The sequence below is a fragment of the Procambarus clarkii genome, chromosome 30 (assembly GCF_040958095.1).
Source record: "Procambarus clarkii isolate CNS0578487 chromosome 30, FALCON_Pclarkii_2.0, whole genome shotgun sequence".
NCBI classification, from domain to species: domain Eukaryota; kingdom Metazoa; phylum Arthropoda; class Malacostraca; order Decapoda; family Cambaridae; genus Procambarus; species Procambarus clarkii.
This window is the reverse complement of record NC_091179.1, coordinates 23862234-23889990: the sequence shown is the minus strand read 5'-3', so window position 1 is coordinate 23889990 and position 27757 is coordinate 23862234. Positions and strand designations below refer to the sequence as shown.

At 46.4% G+C, this 27757-nt stretch overlaps 2 protein-coding genes across 2 annotated transcripts in view; both read right to left on the bottom strand.

Moving 5' to 3' along the window:
- LOC123765555 (uncharacterized) overlaps positions 1–27433 on the bottom strand; it is an 88919-nt gene extending 61486 nt beyond the window's left edge. Inside the window, exon 1 of the mRNA XM_045754233.2 lies at positions 27291–27433. The gene's annotated coding sequence lies outside the window, so the exon portion shown is untranslated. The remainder of the gene's footprint in view (positions 1–27290) is intronic.
- On the bottom strand, positions 15543–17006 carry LOC138369958 (trinucleotide repeat-containing gene 6B protein-like). Its single transcript, XM_069333712.1, has one exon. The coding sequence runs from the start codon at positions 17004–17006 to the stop codon at positions 15543–15545; it is 1464 nt and encodes a 487-aa protein (XP_069189813.1).
- Positions 27434–27757: the final 324 nt, after the last annotated feature.

Genomic DNA, 27757 nt, shown 5'->3' with positions numbered 1-27757 from the left:
CTTAGTGGAGACACTAGCCTTAGTGGAGACACTAGCCTTAGTGGAGACACTAGCCTTAGTGGACGCACTAGCCTTAGTGGACGCACTATAAGCTACCAAAATTCTAATTCTCGAATCTCACACTATTCCCCAGCTGTTAATCACTAACTAACATGTTCTCTGACGAGCGCGGGGTCGCAGGCTCCATACAAAGTCCTCTCCGGACAGAGAATTGACCGGCCGTCAGGCGTCGACTCCCTGTCTCACCTCCGCCAGGCGTCGACTCCCTGTCTCACCTCCGCCAGGCGTCGACTCCCTGTCTAACCTCCGCCAGGCGTCAACTCCCTGTCTAACCTCCGCCAGGCGTCGACTCCCTGTCTAACCTCCGCCAGGCGTCGACTCCCTGTCTCACCTCCGCCAGGCGTCGACTCCCTGTCTCACCTCCGTCAGGCGTCGACTCCCTGTCTCACCTCCGCCCGGCGTCGACTCCCTGTCTCACCTCCGTCAGGCGTCGACTCCCTGTCTCACCTCCGCCCGGCGTCGACTCCCTGTCTAACCTCCGCCAGGCGTCGACTCCCTGTCTCACCTCCGCCCGGCGTCGACTCCCTGTCTCACCTCCGTCAGGCGTCGACTCCCTGTCTCACCTCCGCCCGGCGTCGACTCCCTGTCTAACCTCCGCCAGGCGTCGACTTCCTGTCTCACCTCCGTCAGGCGTCGACTCCCTGTCTCACCTCCGCCCGGCGTCGACTCCCTGTCTAACCTCCGCCAGGCGTCGACTCCCTGTCTCACCTCCGCCAGGCGTCGATTCCCTGTCTCACCTCCGTCAGGCGTCGACTCCCTGTCTCACCTCCGTCAGGCGTCGACTCCCTGTCTCACCTCCGCCAGGCGTCGACTCCCTGTCTCACCTCCGCCCGGCGTCGACTCCCTGTCTCACCTCCGTCAGGCGTCGACTCCCTGTCTCACCTCCGCCAGGCGTCGACTCCCTGTCTCACCTCCGCCCGGCGTCGACTCCCTGTCTCACCTCCGCCAGGCGTCGACTGCCTGTCTCACCTCCGCCAGGCGTCGACTCCCTGTCTCATCTCATCTCATTTACATTAGTTAGTCATAAAAGGACTAGAGAATGGGATATCCGTGACGTCACAACACGAATATTTAACTCATCTCGTATCCTTAAAACAACAGTCAAGTGATTAAAAAAATGTATTCAATATAACTGGTTCTAATACAATTATTAATAAAACTAGAGTCTACCTCCGTAAGTCAATATAAACAGTCCTGGAGACGCGGTGAGGCTAACCTGAGTCAGCTGTCAGGTTAGCTCCACAGAGAGAGATTGTAAACAAAGGCTTCCTGGAAGGTTTAGCCCAACGCGGCACTGCAGAGATCGGAAATATCGATCAGCCAATCGTGATCCAGCCTCGGCAACCTTAACAGCACTACCAGGAAGTGATGAGTATCCGTCTATGTCAAATATTTGTTATTAGTTTGGCCAATAATTATTAAGATAGGCGGTTAAACAGTTGGGCATCACCCCACCAAAGGTAAGCCTCGTCTCATTATATTAAACAATCCAAATTTCAGATTTCAGTGTCCCACGTCGGGGATTCGAACGCTGTTCAGCAAAAAGCAAGACCGTTGGTCTACCGATCAGTGCAAGAGGTTTCCTCCTTGCGTTTTTATAATCATTTTATGTCTACAATTATTGTAGTGTAGAGAGGACACCTGTTTCTGTACTGTGAGGAATACTTTTGTTAACAGATGTCGCTAAAGTTCCCATTTGCCTTTGTTAGGGGTGTTTCCTGCTCTGTATTATTGACGGTGTGTCTCTTTGGCTTCCACTTGTTGCTGGTGATACTTGGCTTCCTCCTGTGTGTGTGTGTGTGTGTGTGTGTGTACTCACCTAGTTGTACTCACCTAGTTGTGTCTGCAGGATCGAGCATTGACTCTTGGATCCTGCCTTTCGAGCATCGGTTGTTTACAGCAACGACTCCTGTCCCATTTCCCTATCATATCTAGTCTTAAAATTATGAATAGAGTTTGCTTCCACAACCTGCTCCCCAAGTGCATTTTATTTTTCCACTACTCTCACGCTAAAAGAAAACTTCCTAACATCTCTGTGACTCATCTGAGTTTCCCGCTTCCACCCATGTCCCCTCGTTCTGTTACAATTGCGTGTGAACATTTCATCTATCTCCACTTTGTCAATTCCCCTGAGTATTTTATATGTTCCTATCATATCCCTTCTCTCCCTTCTTTTTTCTAATGTTGTAAGGTTCAGTTCTTTCAGGCGCTCCTCATATTCCATCCCTCGTAACTCTGGGACGAGCCTCATCGCAAACTTCTGAACCTTTCCCAGTTTCCTTATGTTTCTTCAGGTGGGGACTCCATGATGGTGCGGCATACTCTAAGACGGGTCTCACGTAGGCAGTGTAAAGCGCCCTAAAAGCCTCCTCACTTAGGTTTCTGAATGAAGTTCTAATTTTCGCCAGTGTAGAGTACGCTGCTGTCGTTATCCTATTTATATGTGCCTCAGGAATTAGATTAGGTGTTACGTCCACGCCCAGGTCTCTCTCTCGAATCGTTACAGGTAGGCAGTTCCCCTTCATTGTGTACTGACTCTTTGGCCGCCTATCACCTGATCCCATTTCCATAACTTTACATTTACTCGTGTTGAACTCCAGTAGCCATTTATCTGACCATCTCTGCAACCTGTCCAGGTCCTCTTGTAGGATCCTACAATCCTCATCTGTCACAACTCTTCTCATTAATTTTGCGTCATCCGCAAACATTGACATGTATGATTCCACTCCTGTAAACATATCATTTACGTAAATAAGAAAGAGGATTGGTCCGAGCACCGATCCTTGAGGTACTCCACTTGTTACTGTTCGCCAGTCCGACTTCTCGCCCTTTACCATTACTCTCTGGCTCCTTTCTGTTAGGTAATTCCTCACCCATGCTAGGGCCTTTCCGCTTACTCCTGCCTGCCTCTCAAGTTTGTATAGCAGTCTCATGTGCGGTACTGTATCAAAGGCCTTTTGGCAGTCTAGAAATATGCAGTCGGCCCAGCCTTCTCTGTCTTGCCTTATCCTTGTTATTTTATCATAGAATTCCAAAAGGTTTGTTAGGCATGATTTCCCTGTCCAGAACCCATGTTGGCGTTTGTTTACAAACCCAATGCTCTCCAGGTGCTCAACCAGTCGTAGCCTAATTATTCTTTCAAGTATTTTGCAGAGGATGCTTGTCAGTGATATGGGTCTGTAGTTGAGTGCCTCCTCCCTATCTCCTTTCTTGAAAATTGGTACGACATTTGCCTTCTTCCAGCAACTGGGCAATTCTCCCGACATAAGTGACTCATTAAAGATCATTGCCAGAGGCACGCCCTTGAGGGCCTGCGCTGCCTCTTTAAGTATCCACGGTGATACTTTGTCTGGTCCAACCGCTTTAGTTGCATCCAGTGTTGTCAACTGTTTCATTACCTCCTCTGCTGTCACCTCTATATCCGATAGTCTTCTGTCTAGGGTAATCCCTTCCAACAATGGGAGCTGCTCAGGCTCGGTTGTGAACACTCCATGGAAACTGGCATTCAGTACCTCACAGATTTCCTTGTCGCTTTCTGTATATGCCCCTTCTGTTTTCCTCAGTCTTGTCACTTGGTCATTTACCAACATCTTCCTTCTTATATGGCTATATAATAGTTTAGGTTGTTTTTTCGCCTTGATTGCAATATTATTTTCGTAATTTCTTTCCGACACTCGTCTTATGTTAATGTAATCATTCCTAGCTCTGTTACATCTAATCCTGTTGTCCTCTGTACTTCCTCCACTCCCTCCTGCTTCTCATTTTTGCTTCCTGACACTGTCTATTAAACCATCGGTTATTATATTCCCTCCCACTTCTTTCCTTTATTGTTGGAATAAATCTCTCTTCGACCTCCTTGCATTTCCCTATGACTTGGTTCATCATATCTTGCATTTTTTTCCTCTAATTTTCTTCTCCCACTGCACTTCTCCCAGGTAGTCCCTTATCCGATTGTAGTCCCCTTTCCTGTCATCAACTATCCTTTCCCGGACCTCCTGTCCTTTGGTCACAACTTTGAGTTCCATCATGTAGTCAAAGACTAGGACACAATGGTCACTGGCTCCTAGTGGTATTTCATGTTCCAAATTCTCGATGTCTTCTACATTCTGGGTGAAAATTAGGTCTAATAGGCTGGGCGTATCCCCTCCTCTTTCCCTTGTGTCTTCCTTCACATGCTGTGTTAGGAAATTCCTGTCAATAACGTCTACTAACTTCGCTCCCCAGGTCTCCTCCCCGCCATGGGGATTCCTTGTTTCCCAATTTATCTCTCCATGATTTATGTCCCCCATGATCAGCAGCTTCGCTCTCATTCTATGCGCTATACTTGCTGCCCTCTGCAGTTCATCTATACATGTCTTGTTGCTGTCCTCGTACTCCTGCCTGGGCCTTCTACTGTTTGGTGGGGGATTGTAGAGTATCAAGATCACAATCTTCTTCCCATCCGCTGCCAGAATTCCATGTATGAAGCTTGTGCTTTCATTGGTACCCGGATTTTCCAGCTCATCAAACTTCCATTTTAAAATTGTGTGTGTGTGTGTGTGTGTGTGTGTGTGTGTGTGTGTGTGTGTGTGTGTGTGTGTGTGTGTGTTAACTCCCAGGTACCTATTTACTGGTACGTAAGAGGCGCATCAGGGTGAAAGAATAATTTCTTTCACCCTGATGCCCATTGTTTCACCCTCTGCCCATTGTTTCTCGTCGGCGCCGGGAATCGAACCCCCGGACCACACAATTACGTATCCAGCGTGCTGTCCACTCAGCCACCAGCCCCTAAGTGTGTACTCACCTAATTGTGCTTGCGGGGGTTGAGCTCTGGCTCTTTGGTCGGCAAGCGTGTGTGTGTGTGTGTACTCACCTAGTTGTGCTTATGGGGGTTGAGCTTTAGCTCTTTGGTCCCGCCTCTCAACTGTCAATCAACTGGTGTACAGATTCCTGAGCCTACTGGGCTCTGTCATATCTACACTTGAAACTGTGTATGGAGTCAGCCTCCACCACATCACTGCCTAATGCATTCCATCCGTTAAGTACTATGACACTGAAAAAGTTCTTTCTAACGTCCCTGTGGCTCATTTGGGTACTCAGTTTCCACCTGTGTCCCCGTGTTCGCGTACCACCCGTGTTAAATAGTTTATCTCTATCTACCTTTATCTTGGTATAAGATATCTTTATCTTTATCTTTAGACCAGGAGGCCTGGTCGACGACAAGGCCGCGCGGACGCTAAGCCCCCGGAAGCACCCTATCTCAAGGTAACCCTGTCAATTCTTCTGAGAATTCTGTAGGTAGTGATCATGTCTAGTTAGCTCTGAGTTAGCGCAAGACATCTCCTAATTATCAAACATAAGCTGTGTTTCCTTCAAGAAGCAGAGGCTAAGTGTTGCAACAATGCAAGAATGCGGGGTATTAAACATTATTAATAAAGCGATGAGGCATTTTACGTGGGCACTAGAAAGGTCTATCAATAAAGAGCTTAATTTCAAGTTACAATAGACTGACCTCCAAATATTTTACTTTTCACGTAGTGTTTTTTCTCTATTTTGTGAGGCTATAGACGTGTTTCAGTCAGTCAATCAAGCAATCAATCTTTTCAATCCAGTGTTGTTGATGCAGATGTGGTTGGTTACTGTGCTGAATACCTTAACAGGAACAAGTGCCAGCATCTCCTACCACGAACCAACACTGTGTTGAAGAACCAGTGTTGCCTCAGCGCTTAAGCGGAAGTCAAGCGGAACAAAAAATAGGAAAACAGAGACTGACGGCCAAAATCTCTCAGTAGCCAATTACGTTGCTCAAGACTGGAATGGGTAAGAAAGTACTACCCACACGGAGGACCGTGAAGGTCAGCGGGTCTGCGTTCCATGCCCCTACTACCCTCCAGACCCCCACCTCCCCCACTCCCCCCAGTACACACTCGAGCGGCAGAGTGGCTTGAGTTTCGTCATGGAGACTCCCCCCCGGTGTTCCAGGCGTCTGTTGTGGCTGGGGTTGATGAGTTATGAAGGTCGTGATGCGTCCTTCCTGACTCTTCCTTTGTTTCTCTCTTCTCTCCCCTTTTCCACGCTTACTGTTCCATGCTTTCTTCTTTTTTTTCCTCCCTTGTGGCATTCCTTGCCACCTATTCCAGCGTCTGGCTCTCCACTTGCTCTCTATTCCATCCACTGTGCGGGTTATTATCGTCTGCTCTTCTATCCCAGCCATTCTCCACTATTCCTGCCTCTTCCTCTCCTCGCACCATGTCTTCGCCTCTCCTTAGTTACGTTGCTATTCTCTTCCCTCTTCCTTCATAGTCCTCCCTCCACGATGGTTCCATTCCTGTCCCATTCTCTCCTTTATTTACTAATTCTCTTTCCTCTCTCTTCCCTCTCTTCTCCTGTCTTCTCCCTGTCCTCCTCCTCTCTTCTCCCCATACACGAGGAGGAGGTGGTGCAGGTCTCTCATAATTCATCTCTTCCAGAAGTTCACAGCTGGACTTAAGTTGTGACGACCTCTCATCCGGGGGATAGACTCACCCGGTGGATAGACTCACCCAGCGGAGGGACTCACCCAGCGGAGGGACTCACCCAGCGGAGGGACTCACCCAGCGGATGGACTCATCCAGCGGATGGACTCATCCAGCGGATGGACTCACCCGGCGGAGGGACTCACCCAGCGGAGGGACTCACCCAGCGGAGGGACTCACCCAGCGGATGGACTCATCCAGCGGATGGACTCACCCGGCGGATGAACTCCACACTTCCTTGACTTCAACTTTTATGAGAGTCGATCATTCATGATCGTCTTGACTGTTGTGAGCGGCCGGCAGCACTCTCTCCTCGAAGTTTTCACTTCCATCTATTGTACCATATTGTACCAGTTTTAGCTCCTCTGTTTAGCATGTGTTTCCTCTTAATATAACCTTCAATTATCTCTCCATTTTATCATTTTCATTCCTTGGGAATCGTCGTTCTGCGATATCTCAATCTAAGATATCGTTCATCTTACGATTGTCAGCGATAGCCAGGCTGTTAGGGTCATTGTTATGTCGCGTGGAATATCATGGTGGACAAGCCGCCTGGAATGGGTAAGCCCAATTAGCCAAATATAATAATTATCCCCCCTGATATAGCTGTCATATATTAATTACGAATTATTACTGCGTCCCCTTTTGACAGGTGATGATGCTATAGCCTGGCCCACCAACAGGAACAGTTTGATTGACCATCATTCGTGTCCATGGCTTGACCAGGCCATAGTCTACATATCAGCTACATATCGGCTCTGGCTCTTTGGTCCCGCCTCTCAACTGTCAGTCAACTTGTGTACAGGTTCCTGAGCCTACTGGGCTCTATCATATCTACACTTGAAACTGTGTATGGAGTCAGTCTCCACCACATCACTTCCAAATGCATTCCATCCGTTAATTTAACTACTCTGACACTGAAAAAGTTCTTTCTAACGTCTCTGTGGCTCATGTGGGTACTCATTCTCCATCTGTGTCCCCTTGTTCTCGTTCCACCCGTGTTAAACAGTTTATCCTAGTCTACCCCTGTCAGTTCCTCTGAGAATTTTGTAGGAAGTGATCATGTCTGCCCTTACTCATCTAGCTTCCAGTGTCGTGAGGTGCATTTCCCGCAGCCTTTCCTCATAACTCATGCCTCTTAGTTCTGGGACTAGCCTAGTAGCATACCTCTGAACTTTTTCCAGCTTCGTCTTATGCTTGACAAGGTACGGGCTCCATGCTGGGGCCGCATACTCCTGGATTGGTCTTACATATGTGGTGTACAAGGTTCTGAATGATTCCTTACACAGGTTCCTGAACGCTGTTCTGATGTTAGCCAGCCTCGCATATGCCGCAGACGTTATTCTCTTTATGTGGGCTTCAGGAGACAGGTTTGGTGTGATATCAACTCCTAGATCTTTCTCTCTGTCTGTTTCATTAAGTACTTCATCTCCTATTCTGTATCTTGTGTCTGGCCTCCTGTTTCCACTGCCTAGTTTCATTACCTTACATTTACTCGGGTTGAACTGTGAGTTCACACATCTGTGGTGTGACTCATCCTGGAACTCCATGGTATGAATAACATGGAATCTCTAAAAGGTTCAGAAGTTTGCCACGAGGTTCGCCCCTGAATGGCGATGGGGGGGGGGGGAGTGAAGAGAGACTGAAGGAACTAAACCTGACGACACTAGAAAAGAGGAGAGTGGAGACATGATAGAGAAGTACAAAATACTTAGATGGATGGACAGAGTGGATAAAGAGAAAATGTTCACAACGAGTACCAATAGAACAAGAGCGAATGGGTAAATAAAATTAACTCCAGGAGCAGGTTGTTGAATCAAACTTTTAAAAGTAGATATAATAGGAAAGTAACGATAGCATACACAACATTGCATTAGACTACATGTGGAAAAGTCGGGTACAAGAGCTAACACTCGACCCTGCAGGCACCAACAGATATGAAAGAGCCCAGTACGTCGATGAACTAGTTGAGTGATGTTACGTACCCTTATAAGATACGTAAGTGAATATATTAATATGTACATTTATAATTGTATGTAAATTACAAGCATGTATATTGTTATACTTATATGTTCTATGCAAATGCACATTCATGTTACAGTGTTGGCGTTAGGCCCAGCGTATCGTGGGAATGATTGTTTATTTCTTTGTGTGATCAGTTTTCCCACGGGAACTAATGATTTATATGTGATCATAAGTGGGTAACAGAGTGAAATAATAATTGAGTGAACTGTATCTGGCAAATTGTCGTGGGATCGTCCGTTGCTGGGGTGTGCATGCCATTATGCTATTCTGTATGCATATTTTAATTACTATGTAAAGAAACACGTACTTTTGTTGTCTATATCAATATGTACTAATTATTCATTAAGTTAGTTTAAGATTACTCTTGTCACAATGTAGTGCTCCATTGTTGAAATAATAAATATTGTAACTTTGGCAATTTATTCGCGGGGCAAGGCAATGTGTTTTTTGACTCGCATATTGTAGTTCAGTAGCTGAGCAGAAACCAGGGAGATAACACTTGTTGAAGTTAAGTTCAGTTGTTCTGTCATAGCCATAATTATTCTTAGTATTGATTTAATGTCTGGAAGTTACAGTGATATTTTTAATGTGATATATTGTGACCATATAATCATCTGTTTGCCTTTGAGATTTATTTAATATAATAGTATATATCTATACTTAGTATCTTTATTCTTCAGTCCTATGAAGATTCTATTTTATGCTCATTACCCATTAAGGGGTTATACTGGTGATTCGCTATTGAGAACAGCAGTTGTGTCGTATCCCTAGACTTATTAAAGTTTGGCTGCTGTAGGATCACGAGCCGTAACGTACGATAGGTAACAAAGAGTTATGGGGGCCTGTCCGGGATATATTGTCCCACTTAACTTAACTATGCTAATCTAACCTTGCCTTCCTAGGTACCAGTGTCAAGTGTCAAGTGTCTCTGTGTGTTTCTTAAGAACTATTCCATGTGCCAAGCAAGCCTTCCTGTGTGTCAAGTAACAACGTTTCACGATTTTGAGGTAAGTCATCCTATATATTTTGTTTGTGCAGTGAGGCCAAGCGAATTTTCAGTGTGGTGACAATTTTACAGTGAAGTGTAGTGCAGTGCCATTGTGTTAATTAATTTTGTGAATCAAGTGCCAAGTGTTAGTAACGATGGAGGAGAAAGTTGCAGCGTTGGTGGCTCACCCAGACTTTGAAGGGATTCAGAACCTTAAAAAGACTGAGTTAATACAAATGGCAAATCAGTTGGATTTGACCGCCAGCAATAGAATGGTTAAAGCCCAAATATTGAAAGTCATTGTGACGCATTTTGTTGAGAATGGGGATTTAGAGGAAGAAATTCTAGAAGAGTTAAGAGAGGAGTCGAGTGATCAGATGACGTTAAAGCGTCTTGAGTTAGAAGCTCGCCAATTAGAGCTTGAAGCTCAAAAAGAACAGAAAATATTAGAGGCTGAAGCTCAGCAAAGGGAGCTAGAGACTAGGCGTTTAGAAATTGCGGCACAAAACCAGAGAGGTTTAATTGAGTTGCAACTTGAAGCCACAAAGAAGCAACAATTAGAGATTCAACAACAAATGGCTGACACTAACTTCAGGCTTGAATCACAGCGTATGGCAGCTGGGCATGGAAATACTAGTAATGTTTCAACAAATAGTGATAATAATCCCATCAGGATGAATAAGTATATAGAGTTGCCCAAGTTCAATGAGGAAGATCCTGAGGTTTTCTTTGCACATTTTAATAAAATTGCCATCAGTATGAACTGGCCAAGGGATCAGTGGGTAGCCATTATGCAGTCTCAATTCAAGGGGCGTAGTCAGGAGGTTTTCACATCCCTCCCTGACGCTCATAGTTTTGATTATGACTTTGTAAAGAAAAGCATCCTCAATGCATACCAGCTAAATCCAGAGGCACACAGGCAAAAGTTCAGGAACCTAAGGAGAATCAAGGATCAAACAATAGCAGATTTTACTCGTCAGAAGACGAAATTTTGCAACAGATGGTTAAAGTCACTTGCAGTCACTGATTTTGATGCTCTAAAGAATCTTCTCATAATGGAAGAAGTATTGTCCTGTCTTCCAGACCAGTTGTCTACTTTTATGGCAGAACAAAAGAATGTAACCGATATTGATGAGCTGTCAAAGCTCGCGGATGAGCATGAGTTGCTGACTAAGGCCCCGTTTACGGCCACTTCACCTAAGTCTAGTCGTAGAGTAAATTTCAATGCTCACCGAACTCCTTATCAGTATAAGTCTCCTCCTGGTGCGACAGTTACTCCCGTGAACTCTTCTCTTACTAACCCTAAGATGGTTACTCCATTGCCAGGATCATCTAAGCCTAGTAATGCTAATTCTAAACCGGCAGTTGGTTCTACCAGTGTGTCCACTGTCAAACATTGTACCCATTGTAAGAGAAGGGGGCATGTGATTTCTTCATGTTTTAGTTTGCATCCTGAACTCCGACCAACTGGTCTTATTATGAGTAAAGGAGTGCAACCTATTAATTCTTCATGTATTACAGTCAGTCCCAATTGGATGGCTGAATTCAAACCCTATATTTCCACAGGTACCTTATTATGTACTAATGGTAGACATAAGACTGTTCAATTACTCCGTGATACTGGAGCTTCACAGTCTCTTATTACCCAGAAGGTACTTGATGATGTTGACACCCATGATCTGGGTGAAGTTGTGCTTCTCCAGGGTATTGCCGGAAGTGTGCAACCAGTGTCCTTATTGCAAGTTAACCTTGATTCTAAATATACTTCAGGATGGTGTAATGTTGGTGTAAGTAAACAACTGCCCATTCCTGGGGTAGACATTATTCTAGGTAATGATTTTGGCAACCAAATGGTTGTAGGGCCAAAGTGTCCCATCATGTTAACTAAACCCCATAATGTATTAGCTCAACCGGAAGCAGATGATGATATTATTTACCCTGCTTGTGTTGTAACTAGATCAATGGGAAAAACAGGTGAGAGTAATCCTGTCTTCACTAAGGTTGCTGATCCCAAGACCAGGACCCCTTCAGTAAAGGAGTGGGAGGTGGATCTTGAGGATTCTTTTAGGACTCGACTGGATGATGAGAGTGAGGCCGTAGTAGAAGCCCCGCCGAACCTAAATCACAAGGAAAGTGAAGGTGAGGAGGCTGAACTATCTGTACCTTGCCCGCTTGTCTCCAGTGCGCCAGTTGTCGAGAGTGAGGCCGAAGTAGCTATGACTCCATTTTATTCTGATCAATCGGGAAAAGAGATAAAGCTACTAGGTTCTTGCCCGCTCGCTGCTGAGTCTGAGTCATTGCCCTTAAGTGTTGTACAGACTACTGATCCTAGTTTAAGTAAGTGTATTTCTGAGGCTCCTGATAATATTGATGCATTGGAGGAAGGGACGGGTTTCTTCTTCAAGGATCGACTTCTGATGAGAAGGTGGAGACCCAAGGGAACTCCCTCTTCAGAGGATTGTGAGATTAGAACCCAACTCGTTGTCCCCAATGATTATCGTAGGCAGGTCCTGCAGGCTGCACATGATGATCCCATGGGAGGTCATCAAGGTATCACGAATATGTACCATAAGATAAGTAAATATTTTTTCTGGCCAAAGTTAAAGAAAGACGTGGTCAGATATTGTCATAACTGTATACCCTGTCAAATTGTTGGTAAACCAAATCAATCTGTACCTAGAGCACCATTGCAACCTATTGTAGTTCCTGATGAACCATTTACTCATGTTGTAATTGATTGTGTGGGTCCTTTACCTAAGACTAAATCGGGTAACCTGTTTTTGTTCACTCTCATGTGTATGACTACTAGATTTCCTGAAGCTTATGCTCTACGGAATACCAAGGCTCATAATCTCATCAAGTGTCTTGAAAGATTCTTTTCGTTGTTTGGAATGCCTAGAGTTATTCAGAGTGATAATGGGGGAAATTTCGTTTCTAAAGTTTTCAGAACTTTTTGCGAATCCCGAGGGATTCGGCACAAATTGTCCAGTCCATATCATCCACAAAGCCAAGGTGGACTTGAACGTTTCCACCAGACTTTGAAACAAATGCTGAAGACAACAGGAGAAACTCATCCACGTAATTGGGATGAGAATCTCCCCTTTGTGTTGTTTGCTGCTAGAGAAGGGCTACAAGAGTCATTGGGCTGTTCACCCTTTGAACTAGTGTTTGGTCACCAAGTAAGAGGTCCTCTTAAAATGCTACAAGAAAAGTTGTTGGGAGATGTCTCTGTTCATCAGAGCGGATTGTACTTGAGCGAGGTCAAGGCTAAGTTGTGTCGGGCTCGTGAGTTGGCGAAAGAACATCTGGGAAGGACTCAACAAGCCATGAAAGTACGATATGACAAGAAGTTCAAAGCTAAGCTAAGGTCGTTTGATGTCGGAGATTTGGTGTTGGTGTTGAAACCTCGTATGGGGACTTCCATGTCCCATAAGTTCGCAGGACCCTACCAAGTGGTAGACAAGGTGGGAGACCTAACTTATAAACTAATTAACCCTAATCTTTCAGAACCCCAAATGACTGTACACATTAACAGATTAAAAGCTTATGTTGGACCTGGTGTAGTAGCTTGTTTTAGTCGGGAAGAGTTACCACCTGAGGATAATTGTAGTGAGGGACATGATGTTAATATCCAACTTCTCAGTTCCAGTTCCAATGGCAGGGAGATGCTATGTCATTTACAGGAGGAACAACGTGATGAGTTCCAGGTTCTGCTGGACAACCATTCATCTCTGTTTGGGGAGGTTCCTACCCAGACCCACCTCATCACACACGACATTCAGCTCCTGGACAGCACCCCCATTCGACAACATCCGTACCGAGTGAATCCCGAAAAGAGGAAAATTATGCAAGCAGAAGTGGAATATCTGCTCCAGCATGATTTCATTCGGCCAAGTCAAAGTACTTGGAGCTCTCCGTGTTTGTTAGTGCCAAAACCAGATGGAACCTGGAGATTGTGCGTGGATTACAGGAAACTGAACAAGAACACTACAGTGGACGTTTTTCCTTTACCCTTGTTGGAAGAATGTATAGAGTCCATAGGTCATGCCGAATATGTAAGTAAGCTTGATTTGTCAAAAGGGTATTATCAAATTCCATTAACAGAGTATGCTAGAGAGGTTACTGCTTTTGTTACACCTGATGGTGCGTATGAATTTAATGTCATGCCATTCGGTTTGAGAAATGCACCTGCTACTTTTCAAAGACTTATGAATTTCTTACTCAAGGATGTGCCAGATTGTAGGGCCTACCTTGATGACATTGTTTTGTACAGTAAGAATTGGGCCGATCATCTCTTAGGCCTTAAGAACTTGTTTACAGTGTTGGAAAACGCAAAGTTAACCATAAATATGAATAAGTGTAGTTGGGCAAAAGGTACGATAACTTATCTTGGCCACGAGGTGGGACAAGGTAAGATTATCCCCTTACAAGATAAGATTCAAGCCATTGTGGACTACCCAGTGTTGACCAATAAGAAAGGAGTCCAACGGTTTATTGGTATGTGTGCATACTATAGGCGTTATTGTAGAAATTTTTCAACAGTAGCTGCTCCTTTGACAAACTTGTTACGCAAGCAAGTAAAGTTTCAGTGGACACAAGATTGTCAGAATGCTTTTCAGAACCTAAAGGGCATATTGTCCACCTCACCTATTCTTGCTAGTCCCCAATTTGATAAACCATTTATATTACACATTGATGCGTCAGATGTTGGAATAGGTGCTGTGCTTATTCAAGTTGGTTTAGACCAGATTGAGCATCCTGTGTATTACTATTCCAGAAAATTTAATGCAGCTCAGAGAAATTATTCCGTGGTAGAAAAGGAGGCGTTGGGTCTTATATTGTCAATCAAGAAGTTTGAGATTTACTTATCAGGAAATAAAGTGTTAGTATTTACAGACCACAACCCCCTTATCTTTATAAATATGATGAAAGTCAAGAACCAACGAATTCTGCGATGGTCATTGTTTTTGCAGGAATTTAATGTAGAAATCAAACATATTCCAGGCAGACAAAATGTTATTGCTGATGCTTTGTCAAGAAGTTTTGATGTACCATAAATGAAATGTTTTCTTTTTACCTAACATTTTTACTTCTGAAAAAATGCCATTGATCTTCAATCCATTGCATTTTTTTTTCTTGGAGGTGGAAGTGTTACGTACCCTTATAAGATACGTAAGTGAATATATTAATATGTACATTTATAATTGTATGTAAATTACAAGCATGTATATTGTTATACTTATATGTTCTATGCAAATGCACATTCATGTTACAGTGTTGGCGTTAGGCCCAGCGTATCGTGGGAATGATTGTTTATTTCTTTGTGTGATCAGTTTTCCCACGGGAACTAATGATTTATATGTGATCATAAGTGGGTAACAGAGTGAAATAATAATTGAGTGAACTGTATCTGGCAAATTGTCGTGGGATCGTCCGTTGCTGGGGTGTGCATGCCATTATGCTATTCTGTATGCATATTTTAATTACTATGTAAAGAAACACGTACTTTTGTTGTCTATATCAATATGTACTAATTATTCATTAAGTTAGTTTAAGATTACTCTTGTCACAATGTAGTGCTCCATTGTTGAAATAATAAATATTGTAACTTTGGCAATTTATTCGCGGGGCAAGGCAATGTGTTTTTTGACTCGCATATTGTAGTTCAGTAGCTGAGCAGAAACCAGGGAGATAACACTTGTTGAAGTTAAGTTCAGTTGTTCTGTCATAGCCATAATTATTCTTAGTATTGATTTAATGTCTGGAAGTTACAGTGATATTTTTAATGTGATATATTGTGACCATATAATCATCTGTTTGCCTTTGAGATTTATTTAATATAATAGTATATATCTATACTTAGTATCTTTATTCTTCAGTCCTATGAAGATTCTATTTTATGCTCATTACCCATTAAGGGGTTATACTGGTGATTCGCTATTGAGAACAGCAGTTGTGTCGTATCCCTAGACTTATTAAAGTTTGGCTGCTGTAGGATCACGAGCCGTAACGTACGATAGGTAACAAGTGACACTGAGAAGCGGGACCCAAGAGTCGAAGCTCAACCCCCTGGAGCACACGCACACCACGACAATAACCTTTACCATCCAGGCCAGCACGACCACACCGTGGCGGGTCTCACCCCAGGACGACGGGTCGTCTCCATGGGTCTCACCCCAGGACGACGGGTCGTCTCCATAGGTCTCACCCCAGGACGACGGGTCGTCTCCACGGGCCTCACCCCAGGACGACGGGTCGTCTCCATGGGTCTCACCCCAGGACGACGGGTCGTCTCCATGGGTCTCACCCCAGGACGACGGGTCGTCTCCATGGGTCTCACCCCAGGACGACGGGTCGTCTCCATGGGTCTCACCCCAGGACGACGGGTCGTCTCCATGGGTCTCACCCCAGGACGACGGGTCGTCTCCATGGGTCTCACCCCAGGACGACGGGTCGTCTCCATGGGTCTCACCCCAGGACGACGGGTCGTCTCCACGGGCCTCACCCCAGGACGACGGGTCGTCTCCATGGGTCTCACCCCAGGACGACAGGTCGTCTCCATGGGTCTCACCCCAGGACGACGGGTCGTCTCCATGGGTCTCACCCCAGGACGACGGGTCGTATCCATGGGTCTCACCCCAGGACGACGGGTCGTCTCCACGGGCCTCACCCCAGGACGACGGGTCGTCTCCATGGGTCTCACCCCAGGACGACGGGTCGTCTCCATGGGTCTCACCCCAGGACGACGGGTCGTCTCCATGGGTCTCACCCCAGGACGACGGGTCGTCTCCATGGGTCTCACCCCAGGACGACGGGTCGTCTCCATGGGTCTCACCCCAGGACGACGGGTCGTCTCCATGGGTCTCACCCCAGGACGACGGGTCGTCTCCATGGGTCTCACCCCAGGACGACGGGTCGTCTCCATGGGTCTCACCCCAGGACGACGGGTCGTCTCCATGGGTCTCACCCCAGGACGACGGGTCGTCTCCATGGGTCTCACCCCAGGACGACGGGTCGTCTCCATGGGTCTCACCCCAGGACGACGGGTCGTCTCCACGGGCCTCACCCCAGGACGACGGGTCGTCTCCATGGGTCTCACCCCAGGACGACGGGTCGTCTCCATGGGTCTCACCCCAGGACGACGGGTCGTCTCCATGGGTCTCACCCCAGGACGACGGGTCGTCTCCATGGGTCTCACCCCAGGACGACGGGTCGTCTCCACGGGCCTCACCCCAGGACGACGGGTCGTCTCCATGGGTCTCACCCCAGGACGACGGGTCGTCCCCTCGGGCCTCACCCCAGGACGACGGGTCGTCCCCTCGGGCCTCACCCCAGGACGACGGGTCGTCCCCTCGGGCCTCACCCCAGGACGACGGGTCGTCCCCTCGGGCCTCACCCCAGGACGACGGGTCGTCCCCTCGGGCCTTAGCATTTGGCATTATGACGCTGTGACCTTCGAATTTGTTATTTTTTGTGAATACCTCAAGTTTTATGTGAGGCGAGCGGCTTGTTGTGGTGGTGGTGTGGTGGTAGGGGTGTGGTGGTGGTAGGGGGTGGTGGTTGGGGTGGTGGTGTGGTGGTAGGGGGGGTATTTTTTGTTATTATTTTCTACCACAGACGTGGCCAGACATTTACAATGCTAACCTGCATATATACATTTTTCTTCTGTCCTCCATGGACAGAGTGAGAGATGTGTTAAGCATATAGTTCAGCGACTTATTGAACAGTCACCCACAGATGGTGATTGTAGTGCTTTCAAAATGCTAACCTAACCTAACCTATATACGTAAATACACAGATATACGTGTCTTACATAAGCAGTGTTCAAGGTGTCTTTTTACATAGCGTCATTAATGTGCGTTTACCAAGGAAAAATACAATTCTGACCCGCTTCCTCATACCCTTTATACACACACACACACACACACACACACACACACACACACACACACACACACACACACACACACACACACACACACACACACACACACACACACACACACAGACATGTGTAAGGAATCATTCAGAATCTTGTATACCACATATGTAAGATCAATCCTGGAGTATGCGGCCCCAGCATGGAGCCCGTACCTTGTCAAGCACAAGACGAAACTGGAAAAAGTTCAGAGGTATGCCACTAGACTAGTCCCAGAACTAAGAGGCATGAGTTACGAGGAAAGGCTGCGGGAAATGCACTTTACGACACTGGAAGACAGAAGAGTAAGGCAGAATGTTTGGCAGGTGTGTGTCCCAGGACAACACTGGGACAGGTGTGTATGTGTCCCAGGACAACGCTAAGACAGGTGTGTGTGTCCCAGAACAACACTGGGGCAGGTGTGTGTGTCCCAGGAGAACGCTGGGCAGGTGTGTGTGTCCCAGGACAACACTGGGACACGTGTGTGTGTCCCAGGACAACGCTAAGACAGGTGTGTGTGTCCCAGGACAACACTGGGACAGGTGTGTGTGTCCCAGGACAACGCTAAGACAGGTGTGTGTGTCCCAGGACAACGCTAAGACAGGTGTGTGTGTCCCAGGACAACACTGGGACAGGTGTGTGTGTCCCAGGACAACACTGGGGCAGGTGTGTGTGTCCCAGGACAACGGTGATCAACCCAAAGTTTCCAAAGGTGAGTTTTTTTCGAGTGGGTCCCAGCGCCAAATGTCAAGGCTGAGAGCCGGCCGCCTGGCTGGCCTCTGCTGGTTCTTCCCTCTGCTCGTACGCGCGTCCAAAAGGTTATCTTGGAGGATCGGAATTGTTTCCCAATATGGAGTTGTGAGTGCTTCCCTTCTTGTTGTGAGTGCTTCCCTTCTTGTTGTGAGTGCTTCCCTTCTTGTTGTGAGTGCTTCCCTTCTTGTAAGTGCTTCCCTTCTTGTTGTGAGTGGAGAGGCTCGACCCTCACTACACCTCTACAAGATAGATGGGGGTGGTGGTGTGTACTTTAGGCAACCCGACAATTCAACCAACACGTCTCATTCTCCACGTAATGGACATACACGTTACAGAGTACTCCGGATCGGACTGGATAGGTTGGGTGAGTTGCTTGAGTGAGTTTCTGGTTAGGTTAGGAGGTCGTATTCTGCACGTTGTGGCAAATCGGGCTTTAACAGGTTCATCTGTTCACCTGTTCACCTAGGTCCTAGGGACTGGTTCACCTAGGTCAACATACACACATTTTGAACCAAATCTAAATGGGCGTTCACCATATTAAAATTAAATTTAATTTTAAAATTAATTTTAAAATGAATAAAAAAAATCCACATTTTTAGGAATTAAATTTAATTTTAAAATTAATTTTAAAATGAATGAAAAAAATCCAAATTTTTAGGAATTAAAATAAAAAAATTGTCGTAAGAATTCTTACGACAATTAGAAATTCTTAATAGGGAATAAATCGAAAACTAACAAAGATTTAGATACCATAAAAATATTATTTGAGCTCTGAATATTCCTGTCAAAAAAATGCTGCACATTATATACTCTAAAATCACTATCATTAAATTATTTTTGAATATGTTTTTGTTCCCGAAAGCAAAAATTCTGTATTCCCCAAATTTTGTATATTCGGGCAATGGTAAATATACAAATTTATTAATATTAAAATATATGACCAATTTATTAGGCTGAAACTGTTGCCCCCCCCCCAAGGGTTAGGCTTCCTTGTAATAATGTATAATACAAGAAAATTACAAAATTTGGTACAGTTCAGAAGATAAATACATTACAGCAATGCCAGATGATACAAGAATCTTTGGCATCTCTAAATGTTATGTAATTATTTCTGGTGATATATGAGGATACATAATTGTCTCGTTATTTCAGAGGACAAATCAGTCTCTTGTAATGATACAGGACACAGTAGTGTCTCTGATGGTGCCAGAGGACACTGCTAAGTTCCAAGAACAACGTGATTTCTCAATAACACACCTGAATTACGCCACAGGGGCACCCCAAGTGTACCCAAAATGAACCCAAAGCGTACCCAAAGTGTACCAACCCTCCCCTAACCTCCCTCCCTCCCTCAGCATCTCCAACAACACTAACTAGGACCATCAATCATGCTTCACATCAATGACTATCGAGAATTAAAACTATCTCACGAATCTTTCAAGTAATCGTGTCGATATCTAATCTGTTATCTTAGTACATGGCGGGAAGAGCGCTCGGGTCTCGGATTACCAAGATAACATCAGCGGCTGGAAGATAAGGAAGTGATCTTATGCACCCCATCCTCCGAATAGACAGTACGTTTTAATACTAAATGTAATAAGTACAATCCTGACTATCGGCATAGTACATAAATACACTTAATCGCCAGCATCGCACCAAAAGTTTGTGAATATTAGAGTTTACCAGAGAAGCTGTATAGAAAACCACGACCTAACCTAACCTTGGCTGTGTACGAGGACATGCAGTTAAATAACATTTATTGCTTCATAATTACAATTAGTACTTAACCTATAACTATATTGATATTACATTTTTATAAAACTAATAAAACAAAACTAAAGTCTTTCAATAAATTATAAAGTAACTCAGGATATTTTCAAATTTTGTATAAAATCTCTATTGTTTAATAAAACTGAAAAATAAATTCTTTATATTTAAAACTTTATATTTAGAATTGAACATGAAAACTTCAACCTAATCAATTTGTGTTTTAACAGAAAATGAGAATATGTGGGGAGGTAAATGTAAGGGCACAATTAAGTGTATTTATGTACTATGCAGACAGTCAGGAATGTACTTATTACATTAAGTATTAAAACGTACTGTCTATTCGGAGGATGGGTTGTCTTATGATCACTTGGTCTAATGTTTAGCATGGACCATCAGACCTGTTTACACGGATGTGTTGCTCGTATCTCGCTCTACGTACGACCTCGACAACACGCTAGACTTAAGACCTGGACAACACCTGCACTTAATGACCTCCCCAACACCTGCACTTAAGACCTCGACAACACGCTAGACTTAAGACCTGGACAACATCTGCACTTAATGACCTCGACAACACGCTAGACTTAAGACCTCGACAACACGCTAGACTTAAGACCTCGACAACACGCTAGACTTAAGACCTCGACATCAGGCTACACTTAAGACCTCCACAACACGCTACACTTAAGACCTCCACAACACTACTACAAAAGGTTCTTGTGTAGACAGGAGGACGGGGAGGTGTTACGGGTGTTGACAGGCGCTGTCAACATGAAGACCAGGATGAACAAGACAACATGAAGAACAGGAAGAACAACAGACAAGTAGAGCCAATAAAGTGTTAACAACTCAGCCTTCGTCACTTACACTACATTAAGCTGAACTAGAATTTCAGGTTTGTAAACAAGAGGTTTGACGAGCTCTCTTGTTGTTAGGGTGTGAAGGGGGGGGGGGCACCCAAGGAGGGGTGGACACCCCAGTACGGGTGTACACTCCAGTACGGGTGGACACCCCAGGAGTGGCTGGACACCCCAGTACGGGTGGACACCCCAGGACGGGTGGACACCCCAGGAGTGGCTGGACACCCCAGTACGGGTGTACACTCCAGTACGGGTGGACACCCCAGTACGGGTGTACACTCCAGTACGGGTGGACACCCCAGTACGGGTGTACACTCCAGTACGGGTGTACACTCCAGTACGGGTGGACACCCCAGGAGTGGCTGGACATCCCAGTACGGGTGGACACCCCAGGAGTGGCTGGACACCCCAGCACGGGTGGACACCCCAGGAGTGGCTGGACACCCCAGTACGGGTGGACACCCCAGGAGTGGCTGGACACCCCAGTACGGGTGTACACTCCAGTACGGGTGGACACCCCAGGAGTGGCTGGACACCCCAGGACGGGTGGACACCCCAGGAGTGGCTGGACACCCCAGTACGGGTGTACACTCCAGTACGGGTGGACACCCCAGGAGTGGCTGGACACCCCAGTACGGGTGTACACCCCAGTACGGGTGGACACCCCAGGAGTGGCTAGACACCCCAGTACGGGTGGACACCCCAGTACGGGTGGACACCCCAGGAGTGGCTGGACACCCCAGTACGGGTGTACACCCCAGTACGGGTGGACACCCCAGGAGTGGCTGGACACCCCAGTACGGGTGTACACCCCAGTACGGGTGTACACCCCAGTACGGGTGTACACCCCAGTACGGGTGTACACCCCAGGAGTGGCTGGACACTCCAGTACGGGTGTACACCCTAGTACGGGTGTACACCCCAGGAGTGGCTGGACACCCCAGTACGGGTGGACACCCCAGTACGGGTGGACACCCCAGTACGGGTGGACACCCCAGGAGTGGCTGGACACCCCAGGAGTGGCTGGACACCCCAGTACGGGTGTACACCCCAGTACGGGTGTACACCCCAGTACGGGTGTACACCCCAGGAGTGGCTGGACACCCCAGTACGGGTGGACACCCCAGTACGGGTGGACACCCCAGTACGGGTGGACACCCTAGGAGTGGGTGGACACCCCAGGAGTGGCTGTACACCCCAGCAGTACGGGTGGACACAGTAACGTGACCAGTGAGTCAGATACTCACCAGTAAAGCAACACTTGACATTTGTGAGTGAGTGACCGCCTTGGTCCCGCTCGGTCTCGTCCCTCGTATAATGTGAGTAGTTTACCTCGGGGGCTGGTGGACACAACGGTGTCCCCCTCGCCTCCACCACCGTCCACGGACACACACACACAACCCCCAGACACACTCTCTAACATTACGACAAACAGACGTGCTAAAAGTTACTCAACCTAGAATCCGTTGTCCTCACTAGAACAATTTGGAGTCAATAATTCCCAATGGAAGTGTTGCTCGTAACCCCACAAGTGCACTCTGGTGTTGGTCGTGCAGGTCTCCACCAAACGCTGTCGTCACACCGCACGCAGGTTCGATCCCAACATCATGCTACAATGGTTGTCTCGTGGATATATGTCACGTTATTCTGATATTATTGTGAGGGTTTAGTTTATATTCGTTTAATACGTGATGCATTATGTCGGTTCATCGTTTAATACGTGATGCAATATGTCGCTTCATCGTTTAATACGTGATGCAATATGTCGGTTCATCGTTTAATACGTGATGCCATATGTCGGTTCATCGTTTAATACGTGATGCAATATGTCGGTTCATCGTTTAATACGTGATGCATTATGTCGCTTCATCGTTTAATACGTGATGCATTATGTCGCTTCATCGTTTAATACGTGATGCAATATGTCGGTTCATCGTTTAATATGTGATACAATATGTCGCTTCATTGTTTAATACGTGATACAATATGTCACTTCATCGTTTAATACATGATGCCATATGTCGGTTCATCGTTTAATACATGATGCAATATGTCGGTTCATCGTTTAATACGTGATACAATATGTCGCTTCATCGTTTAATATGTGATACAATATGTCGCTTCATCGTTTAATACGTGATACAATATGTCGCTTCATCGTTTAATACGTGATGCCATATGTCGGTTCATCGTTTAATACATGATGCCATATGTCGGTTCATCGTTTAATACGTGATGCCATATGTCGGTTCGTCGTTTAATATGTGATGCCATATGTCGGTTCGTCGTTTAATATGTGATGCCATATGTCACTTCATCGTTTAATATGTGATGCCATATGTCGGTTCGTCGTTTAATATGTGATGCCATATGTCGCTTCATCGTTTAATTATTGTGATTGAGCGTGTCGTCAATGACATCAAATTGCTCACGTCGGTAGTTGAATAGTTTGGCCCGAACATGGGTACGAGTTTCACCATTACTTTTTATTTATAAATAAATTGTATTTTAACAACGATGCTGCTATGTAATTATATATATATATATATATATATATATATATATATATATATATATATATATATATATATATATATATATATATATATATATATATATATATATATATATATATATATTTTATATATTTTACATGTTTATTTCAGTCCAGCTCAAATACAGTAGGGTTAATTATCACAGTTCACTGTTGCCATCACTACCACAGTTCACTGTTGCCATCACTACCACAGTTCACTGTTGCCACCACTACCACAGTTCACTGTTGGTATCACTACCACAGTTCACTGTTGGTGTCACTACCACAGTTCACTGTTGCCATCACTACCACAGTTCACTGTTGCCACCACTACCACAGTTCACTGTTGGTATCACTACCACAGTTCACTGTTGGTGTCACTACCACAGTTCACTGTTGCCATCACTACCACAGTTTACTGTTGGTGTCACTACCACAGTTCACTGTTGCCACCACTACCACAGTTCACTGTTGGTATCACTACCACAGTTCACTGTTGCCATCACTACCACAGTTCACTGTTGTCATCACTACCACAGTTCACTGTTGCCACCAACACCATATTTCACTGTTGGTATCACTACCACAGTTCACTGTTGCCACCAACACCACAGTTCACTGTTGGTATCACTACCACAGTTCACTGTTGCCACCACTACCACAGTTCACTGTTGCCATCACTACCACAGTTCACTGTTGCAATCACTACCACAGTTCACTGTTGCAATCACTACCACAGTTCACTGTTGCCACCAACACCACAGTTCACTGTTGGTATTATTACCACAGTTCACTGTTGCCACCACTACCACAGTTCACTGTTGCCATCACTACCACAGTTCACTGTTGCAATCACTACCACAGTTCACTGTTGCAATCACTACCACAGTTCACTGTTGCCACCAACACCACAGTTCACTGTTGGTATCACTACCACAGTTCACTGTTGCCATCACTACCACAGTTCACTGTTGCCATCACTACCACAGTTCACTGTTGCAATCACTACCACAGTTCACTGTTGCCATCACTACCACAGTTCACTGTTGCAATCAGTACCACAGTTCACTGTTGCAATCACTACCACAGTTCACTGTTGGTATCACTACCACAGTTCACTGTTGCCACCAACACCACAGTTCACTGTTGGTATTACTACCACAGTTCACTGTTGCCACCACTACCACAGTTCACTGTTGCCATCACTACCACAGTTCACTGTTGCAATCACTACCACAGTTCACTGTTGCCACCAACACCACAGTTCACTGTTGGTATCACTACCACAGTTCACTGTTGCCATCACTACCACAGTTCACTGTTGGTGTCACTACCACAGTTCACTGTTGCCACCAACACCACAGTTCACTGTTGGTATCACTACCACAGTTCACTGTTGCCACCAACACCACAGTTCACTGTTGGTATCACTACCACAGTTCACTGCTGCCACCACTACCACAGTTCACTGTTGCCATCACTACCACAGTTCACTGTTGCAATCACTATCACAGTTCACTGTTGCAATCACTACCACAGTTCACTGTTGCCACCACTACCACAGTTCACTGTTGCCACCACTACCACAGTTCACTGTTGCTACAGTTCACTGTTGCCTCCACTACCACAGTTCACTGTTGCAATCACTACCACAGTTCACTGTCGCCACCACTACCACAGTTCACCGTTGCCACCACTACCACAGTTCACTGTTGCCACCACTACCACAGTTCACTGTTGCCACAGTTCACTGTTGCCACCACTACCACAGTTCACTGTTGGTGTCACTACCACAGTTCATTGTTGCCACCACTACCACAGTTCACTGTTGCCACCACTACCACACAGTTCACTGTTGCAACAGTTCACTGTTGCCACCACTACCACAGTTCACTGCTGCCACCACTACCACAGTTCACTGTTGGTGTCACTACCACAGTTCACTGTTGGTGTCACTACCACAGTTCACTGTTGGTGTCACTACCACAGTTCACTGTTGGTGTCACTACCACAGTTCACTGTTGCCACCACTACCACAGTTCACTGTTGCCATCACTAACCAGTTCACTGTTGCCACCACTACCACAGTTCACTGTTGCCACCACTACCACAGTTCACCGTTGCCACCACTACCACAGTTCACTGTTGCCACAGTTCACTGTTGCCACCACTACCACAGTTCACCGTTGCCACCACTACCACAGTTCACTGTTGCCACCACTACCACAGTTCACTGTTGCCACCACTACCACAGTTCACTGTTGCCACCACTACCACAGTTCACTGTTGCCATCACTACCAAAGTTCACTGTTGGTGTCACTACCACAGTTCACTGTTGCCATCACTACCACAGTTCACTGTTGCCATCACTACCACAGTTCACTATTGCCACCACTACCACAGTTCACCGTTACAACCACTACCACATTTCACCGTTGCCACCACTACCACATTCACTGTTGCCACCACTACCACAGTTCACTGTTGCCAACACTACCACATTTCACCGTTGCCACCACCACCACATTTCACCGTTGCCACCACTACCACAGTTCACTGTTGCCAATACTACCACATTTCACCGTTGCCACCACCACCACATTTCACCGTTGCCACCACTACCACAGTTCACTGTTGCCATCACTACCACATTTCACCGTTGCCACCACCACCACAGTTCACCGTTGCCACCACTACCACATTTCACCGTTGCCACCACCACCACAGTTCACCGTTGCCACCACCACCACAGTTCACTGTTGCCACCACTACCACAGTTCACCGTTGCCACCACTACCACAGTTCACCGTTGCCACCACCACCACAGTTCACCGTTGCCACCACTACCACAGTTCACTGTTGCCATCACTACCACATTTCACCGTTGCCACCACCACCACAGTTCACCGTTGCCACCACCAGCAGTGACAAATCACTGAACCATTCTTCAATATGTCATAACTTCTTTATTCATTTCCCCCAAAATTTATACAACACAGAAATAAACACAACAAAATAATTCCAGTATATCAACCCCTCCCCCCCCCCTAAAAAAAAAAATACAATAAATATAATAATTATAATCGTATATAAAAAAAAAATAATAATTTGCACGGAAGTTCTTTACATAAACGGTGGGAGGCGCATTAGGCCTAGCGTAGCCTAACAATTTCAAACCGCCATTCCGTCTAATAGGCTTCGTTCTCTATTCACAAACGGTTGGGCACGTTCTCTTTCACCTCATGCCTCTGTTCACCTAACAGTAGATACGCTGTGACCCACTGGCTCATGACCTCACTTGACTTAAATCACTCAGAAACATTCATAACATATTTTAAATTCACGCGGTTTTATTTTTTAAGAAACAACAATTATTTCACATTACCCGGGCCCCTGAATGCGGATATATGGTATAAGATATACGCTCATTTATATATTCTGTAAGATATACGTTCATTTATATATGGTATAAGATATACGCTCGCTTATCAAGCATCAGAATACATCAACATTGACCACAGGTGAACCTAAACCATAGTGGCAGGTGTGGGAGGGCTCCCCACAACCACTGGCAGGTGTGGGAGGGCTCCCCACAACCACTGGCAGGTGTGGGAGGGCTCCCCACAACCACTGGCAGGTGTGGGAGGGCTCCCCACAACCACTGGCAGGTGTGGGAGGGCTCCCCACAGCCCCTGGCATATGTGGGAGGGCTCCCCACAGCCCCTGGCAGATGTGGGAGGGCTCCCCACAGACCCAGGCAGGTGTGGGAGGGCTCCCCACAGCCCCTGGCAGGTGTGGGAGGACTCCCCACAGCCCCTGGCAGGTGTGGGAGGGGCTCTCACAGCCCCGGACGCCCCAACAACATAAGGGTACAAGCAGCCTCACCTGAGCTCCAAGTCGTAAGTCTGAGCGTGGAGGTGGTCGGACACGGAATGAAACTGTGGCGTGCCCGCGCTGCCACAGCCTTGCCCGCCCCTCCGTGGGCCCTCCGTAGGCCCCGTGGGCCCTCCGTGGGCCCCTCCGTGGCCTCGCCGCTACCCACACACCCTCACTAACCCGCGCTACACTCCCTATTTACCCTCTATTATGTCTCAACCTTCATTTCCTCCTCCGCCACCTCGTGGGGTCTTCCCTCCAATGTCAACAACAGGACCAGACGGCCTGAGGTGTTGGGGCGTGGCCCAGGTGGGTACTTCCTGGCCAGGGCCCCAGGTGGGTACTTCCTGGCCAGGGCCCCAGGTGGGTACTTCCTGGCCAGGGCCCCAGGTGGGTACTTCCTGGCCAGGGCCACTAGTGAGGGGCCCCCAGGTGGGTACTTCCTGGCCAGGGCCCCAGGTGGGTACTTCCTGGCC